The sequence below is a fragment of the Cupressus sempervirens genome, chromosome 6 (assembly GCF_028749045.1).
Source record: "Cupressus sempervirens isolate cs-2001-9-10 chromosome 6, ASM2874904v1, whole genome shotgun sequence".
NCBI classification, from domain to species: Eukaryota; Viridiplantae; Streptophyta; class Pinopsida; order Cupressales; family Cupressaceae; genus Cupressus; species Cupressus sempervirens.
This window is the reverse complement of record NC_143123.1, coordinates 94,636,785-94,657,277: the sequence shown is the minus strand read 5'-3', so window position 1 is coordinate 94,657,277 and position 20,493 is coordinate 94,636,785. Positions and strand designations below refer to the sequence as shown.

At 36.2% G+C, this 20,493-nt stretch overlaps 1 protein-coding gene across 1 annotated transcript; it reads left to right on the top strand.

Annotated features, from left to right (window-relative positions):
- Nucleotides 1-19,383: 19,383 nt before the first annotated feature.
- On the top strand, nucleotides 19,384-20,192 carry LOC149551382 (uncharacterized). The gene has a single exon (XM_089786892.1). It carries the CDS (start codon nucleotides 19,581-19,583, stop codon nucleotides 20,055-20,057), a length of 477 nt encoding a protein of 158 aa, XP_089643018.1. The 5' UTR covers nucleotides 19,384-19,580; the 3' UTR covers nucleotides 20,058-20,192.
- The last annotated feature ends 301 nt before the right edge of the window (nucleotides 20,193-20,493 follow it).

Here is a 20,493-nt window from a genome sequence, read left to right as displayed (position 1 = left end):
TGTTCTTCCTATCTCTGCAAATTTTCATACCAAGGATTTGTTTTGTTGCCCCCAAATCCTTCATAGCAAATGCATGTGCTAATTGGCGTTTCAGCCCCTTAATATGATCCATGTTAGACCCAGCTACAAGCATATCATCAAAATATAAACATAAAATAATGTAGCTATCATCATCCATCCTCTTAAAATAAACACAGTAATATGAATGACACCTATTATATCCATACTCATGCATAAAATTGTCAAATTTCAGATACCATTGCCGAGGTGCTTGCTTCAAGCCATATAAACTTTTCTTCAATTTGCACACTAAGTTCTCCTTACCTTTGACCTCAAAACCCTGTAGCTGAGCCATATATATTTCTTCATCCAAATCACCATGAAGAAAGACTGTTTTAACATCCATCTGCTCTAAATGCAAATCTTCAGTAGCCACAAGACTTAAAACAGTACGAATAGAAGTCATTTTAACAACAGGAGAAAATATCTCATCAAAATCAATTCCCTTTTTCTGTGCAAATCCTTTTACAACTAACCTAGCCTTAAATCTTTTCTTACCTCCTTCCTCTTCTTTCAACCTATAAACCCATTTATTCTGTAAAGCCTTTTTACCTGTAGGCAACTTGCACAAATCCCATGTATTATTTTTCAGCAAAGAGTCCATTTCATCTTTCATTGCAGACTCCCACTGAATCTTAGTATCCACCTGCACAGCTTCATCATAACTTTCAGGTTCACCAGCATCAGTAAGTGAAATAGAATACAAAGAGGGAGAAAACCTTTGTGGAGGTCTAATTTTCCTTGTTGACCGTCTAACATTCACTGGTGTGTGTGGTATTTGTTGTTGTAGTTGTTGCACATCATGAGGAATGGCTAGAACATCAGCTTTTGGAGTATCATCCAGCACTACATAATCATCTTCTTTCTTCTCATGTTGCTGCAACAGATCTTTGTACAACACTTTCTCATTGAATATGACATCCCGACTTCTAATAATTTTAAGATTTTCAAAATCCCAAAGCCTATAACCAAATTCATTAATGCCATATCCAACAAAGACACATTTCTTTGATTTAGCTTCTAGCTTGGTTCTATTTTCAGAGTCTATATGAGCAAAAGCTTCACAACCGAAGGTCTTGAGAAAAGAATAACTCACCTTCTTACTAGTCCATGCTTCCTCTGTAATACCACAGCCCAAAGGAGTAGAGGGACCTCTATTAATCAAATATACTGCAGTATTGACAGCCTTCACCCACATGTGTAAGGGCAACCCAGCATGCAACCTCATGCTCCTTGCGCGCTCCATTATAGTCCTGTTCATGCATTCAGCCACTCCATTTTCCTATGGAGTCCTTGGAACAATTTTTTGTCTACAAATACCATTAGTGGAGCAATAATCTTCAAATTCATGACTACAATACTCACCACCATTATCAGATCTGAGACATTTTAATTTCTTACCAGTCTCATTTTCAACCAAGCATTTCCATTTCTTAAAAGTTTGAAATACATCAGATTTCTGTCTAAGGAAATAAACCCATACTTTTCTAGTTGCATCATCAATAAATGTAACATAATAATGAGAGCCACCAAGGGAAGATACCTGGGCTGGTCCCCATACATCTTTATGCACAAGCTCTAATTTCTCCTTTTTGTTTTCCTTCCCTATCTTTACAAAACTCACTCTCTTTTGTTTTCCATACACACAACTTTCACAGAAATCCATATTCACACATTTTAGACCTGGTAAAACTTTCCTTGAATGAAGTACTTTCATACCTTTCTCACTCATGTGCCCAAGTCTATTGTGCCACAACGTTGTATCAGAATCTATAGTAGCTATTTGTTCTCCCTGCTCAACTGCAGTAATTGTTCTTGAATATTCATTTTTCTTTGAAACAATCAAAGTAGAAAGAACAATATGACCTGTACAAAGATATAAGGTGCCTACTTTCACACCTTTTTCTACTACAAGGGAACCTTTTGAAACCTTCCAATTTTTATCATTAAAAGTAACTATACAACCCTCATCACCAAGTTGCCCTGCTGAAATTAAATTTCTACTTAGTTTTGGAACATGTCTTACCTCATGTAGTAGCCAATGATTCCCATTCTGCAACTTAATCTTAATTTTTCCCTTTCCAACAATCTGACAGGGTTCATTATCCCCCAAATAAACAAGCCCAAGATCCCCTTGGACATAATCAATGAAATAACCTCTATGAGGTGTAGCATGAAATGAAGCACCGGAATCTAAAACCCATGAATCATCAACACTCTCTAAAGACAGAAGCAAAGCATCCTCTTCGGATTTGTTACTTACCACATTTGCCTCCTTGTCTCCATCTGATTTATCTCCTTCATTTTTCTTTCGATTCCAGCAATCTTTCTTTTTGTGCCCTGGTTTCCCACAGTACCGGCAATCATTTGGTCCTCTCGATTGAGACCTCCTCCCCTTTGACTTTCCTCTTGATTTCCCACAATTTCCAGAGTTACTTCCTCTTTCAGTCGTTCTGCCCCTGCTTTGTGCATTTAAAGCACTTCCTGATGTAGATCCACCTGAGGATTTTCTATGAGTTTTCTCACTTAAAATAACACCGATCACATCATTATATTTTAGGGTACTAGATCCAGGAACAGAATTACTCACCGCCATTACCAAGTCATTCCAGCTTTCAAGCAAAGAACACAAAATCAAGAGAGCCCTAATTTCTTCATCAAAATTGATACCCACAGAAGATAATTGACTAGTAATAGTATTAAACTCATTTAAATGATCTGCAACAGATCCACCTTCTACCATTTTCATATTAAATAAACGCTTCATGAGAAATACCTTATTTGAAGCGGAGGGCTTTTCATACAGTGTCGCTAGGGTTTTCATCAAATCTTCTGTCATCTTTGCTTTTGTAATATTAAATGCCACCAATGGTGCCAAGCATAACCGAATGCTTTCGAGTGCCTTTCTGTCCAAAAGATCCCATTCAGCCTCTGACATAGTTCCCTGATTCTTGGCTTTTCCTTCCAACGGCTTCCATAAATCCTTCTGATATGAATAGTCTTCCATTTGCATCTTCCATAACTGGAAGTTCTGCCCATTAAACCTGTCAACCCTCAACTTACCCTCATCTGCCATCGCTCCCACTCAACTGTGAGACTACCACTTAACCATGAGACTTTCCTGCAGAGGATAACTGAAAGACAACCTTGCTCTGATACCACTTGTTAGGATAAACCACGGACAGAAATAAAAAATACATGCAAATATAACCAATAACAGAAAATACTAGAACACACAGAAATGAACACAAGGCACCAAGATTTAACGTGGTTCACCCAATCCCTGGGCTATGTCCACCAAACAACAAGTTCGATCTTATTACAATCCAGTGATTACAACCTGATTACAATCCGTAATCCCTTACAGCTCAATACCGCGACAAGAACCAATTTCGTATCACAACATTATGAAAAATACCCAACCCTAAGCCCTTTTATACAAGTATTAAACCGCTTTAGGGTTATAACATGTCGGCCATATGTTGGCCATAATATGTCAGTTACCATGTCAGTCACCATTTACGAAGTATGTACAGTACTTTCCTGATCAGTCACCACAATCTAACACATTGATCAAATTTTTGACCAAATTTGACCAACCCATTGGTCAAAATTTATCTAGTCAAAATTTTGACCAACTCACTTGTAAATTTTTTTTCAGGCATTCTATAAAACAGTCACATGTCTTGCGTATGATATGACATTTTGCATGTATCCTGCACTCTCTCTCATCCTGCTAATGATGGATTACATAGAGTGATCTGAAAACATGATGCTAAAAATCACACAATCAAATCCAAAATGAACATGCACTACAAATGGATTGTGGAAATCTGATATTGGTAAAATTGCATGCATGTCTACCAGGACAATCACAACTTAAACATATATTTGTCCTGGTAGACATGCATGCAAAATTAACAATATCAGATTTCCACAATCCATTTGTAATGCAAGTTCATTTTGGATTTGATTGTGTGTGTTTTTTAGCATCATAATTTCAGATCACTCTCCGTAATCCATCATCAGCCGGATGAGAGAGTGCAGGATGCATGCAAAATTTCATATCATACGCAAGACATGTGATTGTTTTATAGAATGCCTGAAAACAAATTTACACCTTTCTGTTGGTAGAAATTTCTACCTTCGTTGGTCAAAATTTTTGACCTTTATTGGTCGAAATTTCTACTTTTTTTGGTTCAACTTCTTTGACCTTTGTTGGTCGAAATTTCTACCTTCATTGGTCAAAATTTTTGACCTTCACTAGTCAAAATTTTTGACCTTCATTGGTCGAAATTTCTACCTTAATCCACGAAATTTTTAACCCTCATTGGTCAAAATTTCTACCTTGCTTGGTCAAAAATTTCGACCTTCATTGGTGGAAATTTCTACCTTTATTGTTCGAAATTTCGACCAATTCCTGTCAGAACTTGCAAATGGCAATTGAGGTTTTTCAACCAACGTATTGGTCGAAATTTTGACCAACATAAGGTTGGTCAAAATTTCGACCGAAAAAATTCTGACCAATGGGTTGGTTGAAGTTGGTTGAAGTTTGGTTGAAAATTGGGTCGAAATTTCGACCATTAATGGTCGAAAAATGGTCTCAAATGTACTAGTGTAAGTATCCATAAGAAAACACATATGATATTCCATCTAACTAATCATCATCAATAACTGAAATCAGTGTAATACTCATCATGCATACATGAATTATAGAGTACCAAGTAGTCTCATCATAAAATCAACTGCATATGAAACAATATCTGATCATCTGAAGATAGTGCTACTAATCATCAAGCATAAAAATAGCCTAAATGAGTTCAACACTAATAACAAAATGTAAACTAGGGGTAGGCACTACATCCACCCCCACTAGACTTAGGCTTACTCTTGGAAGCCTACAAGAATGGTAAAAGTAAGGAGCTCACTGTGCGGGTCCAATTGGACCCTTTCCCCCAGTAGGAGGATATGAATCTACTAAGAATACTCTTTGGGACCTACCCATGTCTCCAATTGTAGGTTTTGAAATTGAATGTCTATGATATGAAAATTGTGATTTCCCTTGAGGGTAATGGGACGACTTGTGTCCACATTGTTCGCATGAGAAACACTCTCTGTCGAAGCTCCTCTACACTCTAGGTGCACTAGACTGCTAAATGCTACCCTCGCTAGCATAAGACTAGTTGCTCTGTGCAGGATGAGTGTACTAATTTCACTTTTTGTGCTGAGCATTATGATAGCTCCTAGCATTGGAACCACCGCTACCATTATGTGTTGGAGGATAAGTTTCTCCCTGCTACTGATTACCTCCAGAAGGAGGTTTTCTACTACCACCTACTCCCGGATTACCCTTGAACCCTAATACTGTAGCTGCTCCCACAAAACCCCCATGTTCTAGGTTAACACTCTGCTTTACAAGAATGGCTTGATGTATTGCATCTTTGAGGGTTTTAGGTTCAAATACAAGTTTAACACCCCCAACTAGATGGTTGTTCAAGCCTCTGATAAAATGTTGTGCCAACTGTGCTAGGTTATCAATAATTCCTGAATAGGGCATGAGCTCATAGAACTTGCACTCATACTCCACTACAATCATAGTGAACTATCTCAGGTTGTAGAATTCATCTACTTTATGTTGGTTCCATTCCTTTGGTAGGAATTGCTCATGAAAGTTTTCTAGGAATAACTCCCATGCGGCATTGTTCATGTTTATACCCAGTTTCTTCCCTTCGATAGTCCACCAAGTGGCTCCAAAGAGTTCTAGGTTGGTAATAGAAAAAGTCACTTTGACATTAGTGTCAAAGTCCTGAATAGAAAAAACCTTTTCAAGAGCAATAAGCCACTACTTGGCTACATAACCTAAACCTAACCCATTAAAGGATTTAACCTTAGACCTCTAAAGGTCTTTCATCTGGGTAGATACAATCGATCTCTGTCGATCCCTCTGAAGGCTCTTAGACCTAGGTCTATGCTCATGTCCTGCTTGATGTGCTCCATCCTGACCAACACCCTGAAAAGGAGGTATGCAATCAATGACGGTCTTCATCATTTGCTTTAGGTCAACTTCCTCTGAGTCAGTCTACTGCTCGCTATGGTTCTCTTACTGATGCTTACTAACATGCTCTTCCCTACCCTCTTCTTGATTAAGGCCTTTGTGGACAGACTCATGTACACTGATTTTTCTACCTCGTCAATGACCTCTACCATGACCTAGGCTATGACCTCTAACTAAAAATCTCATCCTAGATACCAACCTACAATAATATCTAAGATACAAGATGCTATAATAACCATTAAACATACTATTGAAAGGCATCTATAAAAGACACATGTTTTGAAAATAGTATAAGTTCAATTTTTAGTTTTGCCTGATTTAGGTTTAAGAATTTTTCAGTTTTGAAGTCTAAGTGTTCAAGTTTGAAAATATACAATTAAAAGTTTAAGTTTTGTTTCAGTTCAACTAGTTCAAGTTTTAGTTTTTAATAGATGTACATAACAGTTTAAGTTTCATTTTAGTTCAACTAGTTAAAACTAGTGGCATTCCAATATGCCTAGAGCTTCCAATGTAGAACTCGGGCTTTGATACTAGATGTAATGCCTTGCTGAGGGATCCAAAAGAATTAACTTAAAGTTTAAGTAAGTTTGTCAAACATTTTTTTAAAAGGAAATAATAACATACATGTCAAACATAAAGTAGTGGAAGTAATAACATGCAATCATACAAAAGCAATCATAACAGATTACATTCTTTAAGGATCCCAAGACGTTGAGTCACATTTAAATTTAACTAATACTAAGTCTAATAAATACCACATCCACATGAAAGAATAATCATAAGTCCAAGTCCATAATAATATACATATGTTCCAAATGCCACTTGACAATAAAATTTGGAATGCTCAATCATCCACTATACATGTCATAGGGTATGAAAGGCTAAAATAATATACATTTATAAAAATGGATTACATCATCCTTTTCAAATCCACAAAAAATAGTACAATACAATAAGTGAAATCATCCATCATAAAGATATAACTATCCATCCCTCATAAAGATATGATGCCAAGCTTCCAAATTTTTAGATCTCCTTGAACTATTGGACACCAATCCACAAATGCATGTCTCATAATCCCAACGAGGTATAGCTTCTTGAATTCTTTAGCACCTCAAACTATTGGACATCTATATATCTAGCCTCTACTAAATCTTTTGCTATCTTCACAACATCGACCACTTCAAAATAAAATAAGCTCTTCAATTTCAATGATGGCATCATCACTTATGACATCAAGTGATTCAACACGAATAGCTATATTTATTGAATCTTTAATCTTACCTTTGGAAGGTCATTTGCACAAATTTTGCAATTGATTAAGGTATGCCCTACCTTTTTACAATAGCAACATTCAATTTCATTCTTATCATATTGTTCTTTGAATATAATGCATGATTGAGTTGAATATCTCCTCTTGAATCTCCAACAATTGTTCCCTTTTCTTCAACCAAGAGTACTAAAATCACATCTTCTAAAGTTTGGCAAGACATCTGACTGAGAGTAAACAGTGCACAAGATGTTGCTCTTCACGTGCCAAAGGATGGAGCTAAGTTTGAAGCCACGTTTAGGCTGCCAACAATGATATATGCCCAAAACCTTTTCCCATGCCTTGCAAATAGTTTAAATGCTATTATGAACATTTTTCTAAGTGCCAGCAAGCTTAGATTTCACCTAGAAAAATGTGAAAATGATCCCATCTTACCTCAGAACCATCATCCTGCATATCAGACCATGTTGCCAAAAACGCAACGACATAGCCTCATTTCACATTTCAACAATAGAAACGGGTTTCTCTTTGCCAGCAACCATTGCTAAGCTGCTTCATCATTTTAAATTCTAATATAAACTTCACTGTCGTTGAGTTGTAACATCTATTAAAATTAATACTGGTTCCGTTATCATTACCTGCCAACGACAAGTTGAGCTGCTCATTTTGAGCGCCAACTCCAACAAAATAAGATGGTATAGACTAATAGTTAATTATTTTTATATGCTTAAATAGAGTAATAGTAACAGTAATAGATTATTGTTTTACTTCTTAAATGTACATCTGTCTGTCAATAAATCCGATCTTTAACACCTCCAATTTATAAACAATATTTCAATTTAAATTTAAAGCTTACAATTTGAGTAATAATATCTTCCAATCTGAGTTAGACTACTCAGTTTTATTTATTATACATGTAATATAAAATATTCTTATTTTAAAATTGAACTTAGAATATTAACTATTTATGAATGTTATGTAGATATTCTATTTTTGAAATAGTTTAAATATTAAATTAACTTTAATTTTTAATAAATTCAATATGTATAATGTATGTATGTATGTTTGTATCTATGTATATATGTATGTATATATACATATATGTGTGTGTGTGTGTGTGTGTTTCTTTTATGCAACCTTTAAAAACTTTGTTTCTTATCGCGTTGTTGTTATCGTTATGTTTCTTGTTTCTCATTTCTGTTAACTATGATATCAGATATTCCATTGATGCATGATCTAAGAACTGGGGTCTTATAAACCATACTTATAAACTATGTGCAACACAACTAAGGGTAAATCAATTACTATTTCCTATAGTCTATAAATTCATTTGATATTTTAATAAACCATCATTTTTTATTGTAAAATTAATCATTCTTATATTTTTATAGTAAATGTTAATTTTTCTTCAAGTTTAAGTCTAGTTCAATAATAGATTGTAGAACAATTCGATGGCATCACAAAATATGATAACAGATGTATGTGTGGAAATAGACTTAATAAAGCCAAAACTATGGTGAATATCATTTTCATAGATAAAGATAAAAATGTTGTTGAAGATAAAAATTTATATAATCAAACTCAAAAATATCATTCTTGTCAAGAAGTTTACATAATCAAATCCAAGACTATTAGCAAGATCTTTTCCCATGCTACATGATACATAATTTTTGTAATATTGATATGAACACTACATTCTAAAAACCTTTGTACAGTTTACGCAGTGCGTTTACATGTTTTACCTTCACCTAGGTGACATATTTCATAGTGCACTTACATGTTTTTCCTTTCGTCTATTGCATGTTTCAATCTTCCTTCAACCCATTTTTTCCTTTGGCAAAATTAGAGCTTATTTAATAGTACAAAACCAACATAATCACAACCTAAACAATTATGTTGGTGTCCAACACTAGGCTCCAACAACTCAAATACATAACCATTTGGAATGAATTCCTCAAGGGAGAACCATTTTTAGAAGCAGCTAAGGCACCTAAATTTCCATTTTCCCCACCCATATATTTACCCCTATGCTTATAAAAAATAGAAGAAAACCACAACTATGAACTCTTATTAACTTTTGGGAAAATCTTAATACAATTCTCATATACATTAGTTTCCATGTTTTGATAAAAAAGCCTTTCAGAGATAACTATATGAATTAAGATTCAAATTCTAATAGGATATGACTATCTGAAACTACTTTCAAAGAGGAAGAGAAATGGTAAGTAATGGGTACTACTAGCCTTTAAATTCAAGAAAAATGAGCTTATTAAATTGAAGATTCATCAAAATTCCATTTCATTCAACTCTGACAATATCTATGTGTGAGTAAAAGGGCCACCCTTAAACATCACACTAAGGAAGAAATTAAGCTTAGAAATAAAAAGTCAAATTTGACTATTTAACACTTTTAGTCTAGGAACCAAGCCTTACTGTGTGATGTTTAAGACATCCAAAGTAAGAGAGGGACTAGAGAAATGGAAATTTTATACATATTAAACATTTAGAGTAGTTTCTTTTGAGAGAAAATTGGTGAAAGCCACCTACTCAAGCTTTTAGCTAATTTTTTGGCATGGATATATATTGACATATACAAGGCTCTTGTATGTTATTTGTATTCTTGGTACCATATTGTTTACTTGAGATTTGTGAGTTAAAAGAAAGCATGAGGTAAGTAGCCAATACTTATTTGGGAGGGCATGTTTGAGGGGATCATATTACATGAAGATCTGTTATATGGATTGATCATTCACGTTCTTTATATATTTTCCCTGATACTCTTCTTTTCACTCTTCATTTTCTTAAATTTCCTTGGCTCTAATTCGCTTCTTATTTTTGATTAGTTATTTTGTTGTGTGCAAGAGAAGTAGACAAAAATTAATCACCTTCTTACACATGGGATTATTTTTCAAAGCTATCACTATTGATAATACGAAGTGAATTAGAGCCAAGGAAATTTAAGAAAATGAAGAGTGAGAAGCAACGTATCAGGAAAAATATATAAAGACTGTTAATGTTGATTTGATCAAATAAAATGAAAATAAAATTGGAATTGAGCTAAATTGACTATACGTGAATAAAAATATGTCTTTTATTATTATATTAGTAAGTATTAATAGCTAAGTAAGAGGTCAAAGTGTTTTGATTAATTATTATTTATAAAGCTCGAGTAGTCTCCAACCTAAGACCTCCCAAATGAGAGGCTTATAATTTACCATTGTGTTGTAGGTTCTTGCCTAATAGAGTACTTTTAATTATTCAATATATATTACTATCTTTAAAAAAAAAAAACTATTCTTTGATTTTATTATTGCTAAATCCTTATTATTAATGCCTAGAGGAAAACTGTGGGATTATGAAGGAAAGTAGTGATGGTGAATCATAATGTTTTTGATTTATTAAAATAGGTTTTTTTTTTTTATTAAGTGAAATAGGTTTTTTACAAGGGTTCCTGAAACTCAACAGTTAACAACAGAAAACTACTTAAAGTCTAGCGCTAGCAGAAAAGAAACAAAAAACAATAGGCCAAACCAAGCCAATTGAATGAAACAAAATAAACACAACCAAAAGCTAGGGGATAGACAAAAAAATAGGAGCACTACTTAGGGCACCATTTCTTTGACCAACTCCACATTCTTGAGCTCCAACTCTCCCATGGTCTTTGTCACATCAGTCTTCAAATGACTATCATCTGGAGACACCTTCTTTTCCCTCTTCCTCTTATTTGATCTCCTTTTTCTCAAGCTCTCAACCTACAAGAAGTCATCTTCATCTACAACCCTGATTTCCTCTTTGTCCTTTTCCTCCTTCCCCTTATTGGTTTCCTCCATCATCGAGTGCAGTTGAATTATATTGTCATTTAATCCTTTGATTATGTTGAGGCTCTGGTTAGCTAAGCTATGGAGAGAGCTCTCCATCCTTTCAACTCTTTTTTTCAATCTTAGTAACCCTTACATCCAGCTTCCTTATCTCCACCCCTCCTCCTTTTGGTTAGGTTGTCATCCTTCCTGCTTTCCTATGCCTTATTGGTGGCCACCTCTTTCACATTTCCCTCCTCATCTATTTCCATCCCCTCTTCCTCTTCATTGTAATCCTCTGCTAAGTTGACCTCATGCTTTATCCTTCCCTCTATTCCTTTCCTAGACTTCTTCTTCCTCTTCCTCCCCATGTCCTTCATGATTTTGACCACCTCCTCTTCCTCATCCAAATGCAGTCCTGCACTATCTTCTGTATTAGAAGGAAGGTAAGAGATTTATATATCCTCTGAGGACTCCACCTTATGAACTACCTATCTTCCATGAGCTTGAGCCTTAAAGTGCTCATATATAAGTAATAAGAGAACCTCATGGAAGGTAGGGTTAACATATGCTTTCTTCTTAAAACTCGTGATATTCTTATTAGAAGAGAAGAAAAGATAGAAGGGGATGAAGATTTTTGTTCCACACCTAAAGTGGTTTAGGATAACAAAATGGTGGGTATAGATCCTATCATACCTAGTGTCAAGCGTTATGTAAGAGATAATCACCCTTAGGACAAATCTTCAAAGTTTCTTTATAGAAGTAGGTTCATCGTAGGCACTAGTCTTCACTAATTCCTTCATCTCCTTGGCATCCTTAGCAAAGTCTTTCACAACAACATTTAAGGATAATTTCTTATCCCTATAGAATTTTAGGCCCTAATTAGGAGAATCTATGACCTTCACTATGACCCCTTTATTTACCTAAAAATCAATGACATCTATCTTCACCTTCCCATCTCTCCATGACTTAACAATAAGGTCAATTATCTTAGGATCCCAGCCATGAAGTTTTTAAATGAAGGTCGTGATGTTGCCTTCCCTTAGCTTCTCCCACACCTTCGATCTCATCTTCCATTTCTCCACTTCATCCAGCTCTCTACGATGCCTTTCCCCCATAATTCTGTTGTAAAAAATAGAACTACTCTACATTCTCCAAGTGCAAAGAGCCAAACATTGGTTTCTCACAAAAATTGCACTTGCCTCTATCCTTAGTAAAGTAATTTTAATAACAATTACTAATCACCTAGAAAATGTGCCACAAAAATCCCCAATTATGATAACTCTATTTTGGCCTGTGCCAAGCTTTCATTACTTTAAAAGTTTGATTGGCATCACTAACTTCCACTATTACACTTTATGTTTCCCATCCTCCCCCGAATTCTCTCAATCTCAATTAAACTTTTAGCAGCTACCAGAATCCCCTCACCACTTGACCATGTGTGTGATGTGTCCCTACTAACTGCCTCATTGGTCATCTAGTTAGCAACCGCATTAGCCTCACATCAAACATGTGACACATAGACCCTCTCAAAGGTAAGTAATATTTTTTTCGTCCATCATATTCTTTATACTCCAGAACGGGGGGTGTTCACCCCTTAGGCATTTAATGATATTATTTGAATCCCCCTCAAGCCATAGGAATTTTACCCCTACCTCTTTTGTCAGCTTGGTTGTTTGGAGGGTAGCACAAGCCTCCACATAGTGATTAGTTTGGTGTCCTAGGGGGAAAGTAACTGCTACTATACCATACCCATGACAATTTCTTATTACCCCTCCACTGCCCACTGCTCTCAAGTTACCTTTGGCTGTAGCATCAAAGTTGGCTTTGTGCCAACCCTCCAGGGGTAAAGACCAGTGACATTCCTTTCTTCTTTTCTAAATATCATTACTACTTCCAACTTCACTTGTGAATGGGTTAGATCCTTTATTAAACATATAATTTTCAAAAGGCCATTTTGAATTTGACTAGACACAATATTAGCAGGAAGGCTAGCATTCTTGAAGATATGGTTATTGTGTTCCTTCCAAATACCCCATCCTAAATGAGGCAGAGCCCATTTACTTATTGCTTGGAGCCCTGATCCCTTCCAAGAGTCATCCCATTGCCTAAAGAATTCAATAGTCAAGATAGGAGCACACCAACTCATCCCAAGAGCTTGACTAAAAATAGACCACACCTCTCTAGTGAAGGAGCAATGTATAAATAGGTGATCCACAAAATCAGCTAGGTTTTTACAAAGGACACATCTACTAGGAATATGAAGACCACTTTTACTAAGATTGTCTATAGTCAAGATCCTTTTTTGGAGTAAAAGCTAGAAGAAAATATTGATTTTAGGGATAAGACTAGGGACCTAGGCCTTATCCCAGTCCATTCTCAGATCCTTCCTCAAAATAGCTTAGTACCCAAAAGCCACCAAATAGATGCCATCAGAAGTGTTCTCCCAAATAAGTTGGTCCTGATCCTCATTCAAAACCATAGAGTGGAGAATAGTCATCAGAGGTTATAGATCCCTAGATATTGAAGAAAGATCCCTCCAACCCTGGCCTTGTTTGTAATCACTAACATACATCTAGATACAAATGCAAGCCCATCTTTCATATTTAGGAATTTTGTGAAGAGGCCCCTAGATCAGCCAATTTTCTTGCTAGAAAAGGGTGTCCTTCCAACTACCAACACTCCATTTTGCATTATTATTGGTTGTCTCTCTGGCTCTTATAATGCCATTCCATATATTTGATCCATTGGGAATTGACTCTCCAAAGAGCAAGTGTCTAATTGAAGGTCTAAGAAGGTATTTGTCTTCCATGATGTCCCTCTAGTCTCCTCACTAGAAAAGATTCTCCAAATCTATTTAGCTTGGAGAGCTTTATTAAAAGGTCTCAGTTTTCTTATACCCAACCCTCCATTCTATTTTGGGAGGCACACATTGTCCCATGCCACTAGGGGAAATCTCTTGTTGTTTTCCATTCCCGACCAAAGAAAATTCCTCTGGATCTTCTCCAAATGAACAACATACTTTCTGGGAATCCCATAGAGACTCAGAACATAAGTTTGGAGATTTTGAAGAGTTGATTTGACCAACTAAAGCTTTCTAGCTTGGTTTAGAGTGGCTCCTTTCCAACCAGCCAATTTCTTATTAAACTTGTCAATTAGGATATTCTAGAAAGAATTAGGGGGTTTGAGGCCCATGGGGAGACCCAAATAAATAGAATGGACGCTTCCCAATTCATAGCCTAGAATAGTATCAATCTTCCTCTATCTCTCAAACAAAACTTGTTAATGAAGAAAATAAAGTTGTTGTTCCATTTGATTAGCTATCCCAAGCCCCTAGAGTAAGAGCTCAAGATCTTTTTCATCAGCCTAGCTTCACCAATCGTGGCTTTCCCTCCCATAATAGTGTCATCAAAAAATTTTTGGTGAGAGAAAACTAGGAGACAAGAAGAAGGTTTGATTCTAGACAAAACACTAGAATTTCTGTTAGTAGAAATCATCCTTCCAAGACATTCAACCAAAATAATGAAAAGAATGGGTGAGATCAGATCTCCTTGCTAGAGCCCTCTAGAAGGTCTGAAGAAAGCTAAGAGGGAGCCATTGACCAAAATAGCCAAAGTGGTAGTTGTGACCAACTGGTTAATAAGTTTGATTACCCTTGAATTAAACCCAAAGGCTCTAAGAACTTTGAAAAGAAAGGACCAGTCCACATGATCATAAGCCTTGGACATGCCAAGCTTAAGGAGGAAACCTTCTCTCTTACCTTCTTCCAAAGAGTAGATAACTTCATGGACAACCATAATTGAGTCTAGGATTTGTCGCCCTGGGACAAAGCCAAACTACTGAGGTGCTATGATGGAAGGGAGGACCTTGATAATCCTTGAAGCCAACACTTTAGAAATAATATTATAATACAAGTTGCAAAGGTTGATAGGTCTAAATTAGTTCATGGAATCCACCCCAACCATTTTTAGAACAAGCACAAGGAAAGTGGCATTTACCTCCTTGAGAAAACTCTTGGCACCAAAGAACTCTTGAACCACTTTGGTGAAATCCAGGTGGACCACATTCTAGAACATTTGAAAGAAAAAAGATGGGAAACCATATGGGCCAAGGTACTTGTCGGTTGCAAGAGAAAAGACAACTTGCTCAACTTTCAAAGGGGAAGGGATAGCCTCAATCATAGCATTCTCCTCAGGTTGAATCAGAGCGAAGATATTCAAAATGATTTCTATTTGATCTTTGATCCACTAGATTAGGATCTTTTGAAAGAAGATTATAGAAGAAAGATATAGCCTCAATAGCGATATCATTTTTCTCTTCCAGAAAAACTTCCCCTTGCTTGCTTTTGTTGATTCTATTATGAACTCTATGTTTCAGAGTAGAGGTGTGGAAGAACCTAGTATTTTGGTCCCCCTCTTTTAACTAGACAACCCTCAATCTCTATTTCTAGTAGGCCTCCTCTTGACTAATTATATTGTGAAGCTTTGTTAGAATAGATTTTTCTTCTACCAACCTCTCTTCATTATACCCCTCCTTCTGAATGACATCTTGAATAATGTTGAGGTCCTCTGAGATCTCTGCTTTGGAATGAAAAATGTTACCAAAATTAGACTTGTTCCACTTTCTAATATTCAGCTTCCTAGCCACCTTGAACATGGAAGAACCCCATGTGGATGTTCTACCACTCTAAGATACAAAGAGAAATATCTGAGTGGGCAGTTTAAATTCTCTCAAATCTAAAGGGGAAGTTGTGTTTGATAGCAATGGGGTCCAAAGTGAGAGAAATGGAAGAGTGATCCAAATCTATTCGGGTGATTGAAGATAGATTGCAATAGTTTGAATTCATCCAGTATAAAGAAATAAGAGCCTTGTACAATTGAACTTGAATGCAATCTCTACCCACTCTCCCATTGGACCAAGTGAAGAGACCTCCCTGAAGATCAACATCCAGCAAAGCCAATTCGTTGATAAAGTCAGAAAGGTCCTGCCTACTATCTAGATCCAGAGGTACGCCCCCTTATTTTTCATCTTCCCTTAAAGGGATGTTGAAGCCCCCCATGATAATAAAAATTCCCACTTGGAATCTAGATAAAAATTTCTTTATTTTTACCCAATAGTTCCTCCTTCCATTCTTAGTGTCGGGAGCATACACATTCAAAAGATACCAGAATTCTTTATTTTTGATATTTTCAACTTGAATGATTAGAATATTACCTTCACCATATAAAAAATGTGACTTGAAAAGATTAGAATTATAGAGAGTAAGAAAGCCTCCCAAAGCCCCATCCAAATTCGTAGCAAAACCCTCCAAACTTCTACTAAAAGAGATTCTCTCCATTGACTCCTTTCTCATTTTGGTTTTTTGAACTAGGATGAAATCCAATCTATGGTCCCTTAGCATATTTCTTATTACATCTTTTTTGTGGGATCCATTTATCCATGAATGTTCCAAAATATGACCTTCATTTCTTCTTTGCAAGGTAGGCCTCTTGGATGGTCTTTTGGCTCCCATCCACTAGATTCCTTCTAGTTTCCTCTTTCCTATTTTGACTATGACTATTTCTCCCAAGAGTCTTAGGTTTTTCTCCAACATCAATCTTCACTCTACTTCTAGTTGCAATTGGGGAGACTGAAGAATGCTCATGACTCTTCTTTTTCTTTATAATAGTTGTCCATTGCCCTTGACTTTCATCAATACAACTCACAAATAAATCTTCCATTCGAGTTAGTTGACCTAGAAAAGAGGACCTTACCAATTTCACCACTCTTGAGATCTTCACAAGAGAGGAAATCCCCTAGCTGAGACTACCAACTCCTATGGGGTTAGGTCCGCAGGATTGAGTTGCCTCTGCACTCACTACCAGATCTTGGAAATTGGGGACATTTGATATTTTCCCTTCTATTTATGGGTCTGAACTTGCTAACCTTGAGAGATCCCCTTGGAAGATTTCCCCCATAGGGCATGATTTCAACTTATCTTCTAAATCTTCTGTTTCAAAATCTAACCGTTGCTTCTCAGCTGCAAGCTTTTGTGATTCATCAATCTTAGTTTTAGTTCTAATAGACTTTGCCCCTAGAACCCCATCAATAGCCAATGGTAGGACAACCACCATTCCCTCCCATTGCTACTTTGGAGTAGGTTCATGATTAGTTTTATCCTTATGTCTCCAAACTCTCTCTCCCTCTTTGGAGCTCTTGATATTTTCCTTTTTTATTCCCTTGGCCTTAATTTTATTTTGAGTATATTTCCTATCTTTTTCCTCTTGGAGCCTAGGATAAAGCTTAGCAACATGGTCATCCTTCTTGTAATGCAAGCAAGCAGAGGGGACACTTACAAAATCTAGCTTCTCGATATGGTACCCAACTTAGAGTGGAGATACACCACCTTCAACATATCTCTAACCTTACTGAACCTAATGCATATCCTAGCATATGTTAATCGGCTCCTTGACACCATGACATGGTCTATGGATAAGAGCTCCCCAAATGATTTAACTATACCATAAAAAACATCCTCATACCAAAACTCTATTGGAAGTTTAGGCAGATGAACCCAAAAAGGAGCTTGAACAAAGAAAGAGTCATTGAGATCCAACTTTGAAGTCCATTTTTGCAAGGCTAGAGTAGAGTGTTCAAAGGACCAGGACCCAACACACAAAATCCTCATGAGATCCTCCATGCACAAGAAGTCAAAGGAGAGGAAACCCTTAGCCATAGCCACAATCTCCACATTCCCTTTTAGGTTCCATTTTTCTCTTACATAGGTCCTCATAATGTCAATATTCAGCCTTGGAACTATGAACTTCCCAACTAGAGAGGACACCATAGAAGCGATATTATGATCTACAAGCTCATAAGGGATTTCAATAGCATACTTCCCCTTTTCTTTGTTTGAGATTTCTTTTATCTCTGGGAAGGAAGGCTTACCTGTGGGCTTGATACCAAAGAGAGAAGACCATCATCCTTTCAAACCCATTTCTAGGTCATTCTGAGTAGTTTGCAGGCCCAGCATTGTTCGACCAAATTTCAAAGCCTCCTTCCCTGGGACCTGTCTTGATTCCTGTGGGCCCTCATTCCCAGAGGGAACATTATTCCCTTGGTCATCCTCCTCTTGGTAGGCATCTGAACCCTTCTCTGCTCCATCCTGGATAGACCCACCTAAAGTAGAATCCAAATTTCCAATCTCTCCTATTCTTGCTCCTACTCGCACTCCCTTGCCGCACGCCACTGCAAAAATTCAATATGACAAATTTTGTATGGCGACCCATAATGTTGTTAAGAGAAGTTGACTCCATTATTAATTTATTATAAAATATTAAACAATATAAGTTAAATAAAATATTCAAAAGATTTGTCACCTAGATTTCATTGATATTATAATAATGAATAAAAAATCTAATATATAAATTAATTTAAAAAATCTGAAATATAACTTATTTAATATATTTATAAAAATTTATTATCTTCTTAAAATATTAGAAAATATTAATAAATATGAGATTTATATATTATTTGAAAAAATCAAATTAGACTTATAAAATATTTCAAAAATTATTCAAAATAATAGAAATATTTAAATAAGTGTTGTATCTGAATTTTATATAAGATATTTTACAAAATGTGAGTACCTATTTGAGTACAAGTTTAGTAACTACTAAACTGATAAGTAGGAGATATTTCCACATCAAGTCAAATTGTCTATCAAATTTAACTGTGTAGTTTTTGAGACAAACTTATTGACTCAAAAGCTACACAGTTAAACCCTAATAGCAATATCACAAGCTATTAAACTTTACATACTCATTGCGCTAAACAAGAGGAACTAGAGAAGTCATTATTGGGTTAATATTTAATGTTGTAGAGAAAAAAATGTAGAATAATTATCAGACTAAGCTAAATAAACTTTGTATAGACACACTTGTTATTCTATTCTCCATGTCTATATAATGAATAAAGTGGACACGTTATGTTCCTTGGTCATTCAAGTTATAACACCACTAAATAACATAATTGCACTATGACCTTGAGAATGATGTGTAAATGTGCGTGTGAGAGACGGATTTGTATGGGAGTGGAGTGAGACAGAAATAATGAAATGAAAAATGGGGATATATTGAATCAGTGAACGCGTGCTTGAACTTCTCTCAGGGTCAACACACAAGTTTAAGAGGCGGCCAAAGTTGAACAAGACACTGTACAAGGGGAAATATTAAAACATTGTATCACAGTCAAACTTGGTTGGAGTCCAACATGTGCCAGACGAAGATATAGATGGCAATAGTGGGTCAATACAAGGCTAAACAAGCTCTCAAAAAATCAAACCAATCGTCATATTTATATCTCTCCAGTGCCTACCAAAATATCTCCGAGAACCCATTTGTTTAGTCCTCTGTAAAAAATGGCGAACCCCAAATGGAAGGGCTGTGTAGAAAGCAAGGTCATGGCTCCACTGGAAGGCGTGTGGAAGATAACAAACGACTTTTTCGAGATACAGAAATGGTTTCCGGGCATGAAATCGTCGACAAGAGTGGAAGGATCTCCTGAAAAGGGCGTGGGATCTGTGCGGCGCTGTGTAATAAGCATGCCATCAGATGAGGGAAGCAGCGATTTCTTCTTTGTAGAGGAGCGCATCGCTCAGGAGGATAGTAAACATTCATGGACCATTCGCGTAATTGACACTGATTTGCCGAGCTTTATGGGTTATGAAGGCACCGTTGGGCTCTGTGAAACAGGGAAGCATGGCAACTGTTTGCTGAAATGGGCGTTCGAGATGAACCCCATTGAAGGGCGTTCCAAAGAGGATATTGAAGCCCTTTGGAGATCTATTATCTCTGGCATGGCCAACAATCTGGAACAGCTTGCTTCTTCGCAGTAATGTCTTTAATCTTTCTCTGGGTTGGGATGTTTGTCAGGGAAGTTGATTTCATATCTGGATGTTTTGTTTAACCGATGCTATGTAAAAGGTTGTGTGTTTTCAATTAAATAAACAAGAGACATATTGCGTCACAAAGTTTCTGGTTGAAGTTGAAAATTGTCATATAGGATGCAGTAGAGATGAAAATAAAGGGGAGAGGGAAGAAGGAACAAAATTGTTGAGCATCGTGTATGTTTAGAATCAATGGAAATGTCGTACAAAGTTAGAAATAATCAATAATTCAATTGCATTAATAGTGACAGAAAGCAAAAATGTTGACTTTCCTATGTAGGAAAAATAGTAATTATATAAGAAAAAACATTCACATGTGAAAAAATTAGCAATTGCAAAAAGTAGCACATTTTTAGGTTATCTCGTAATATTAATAATTGTGCAT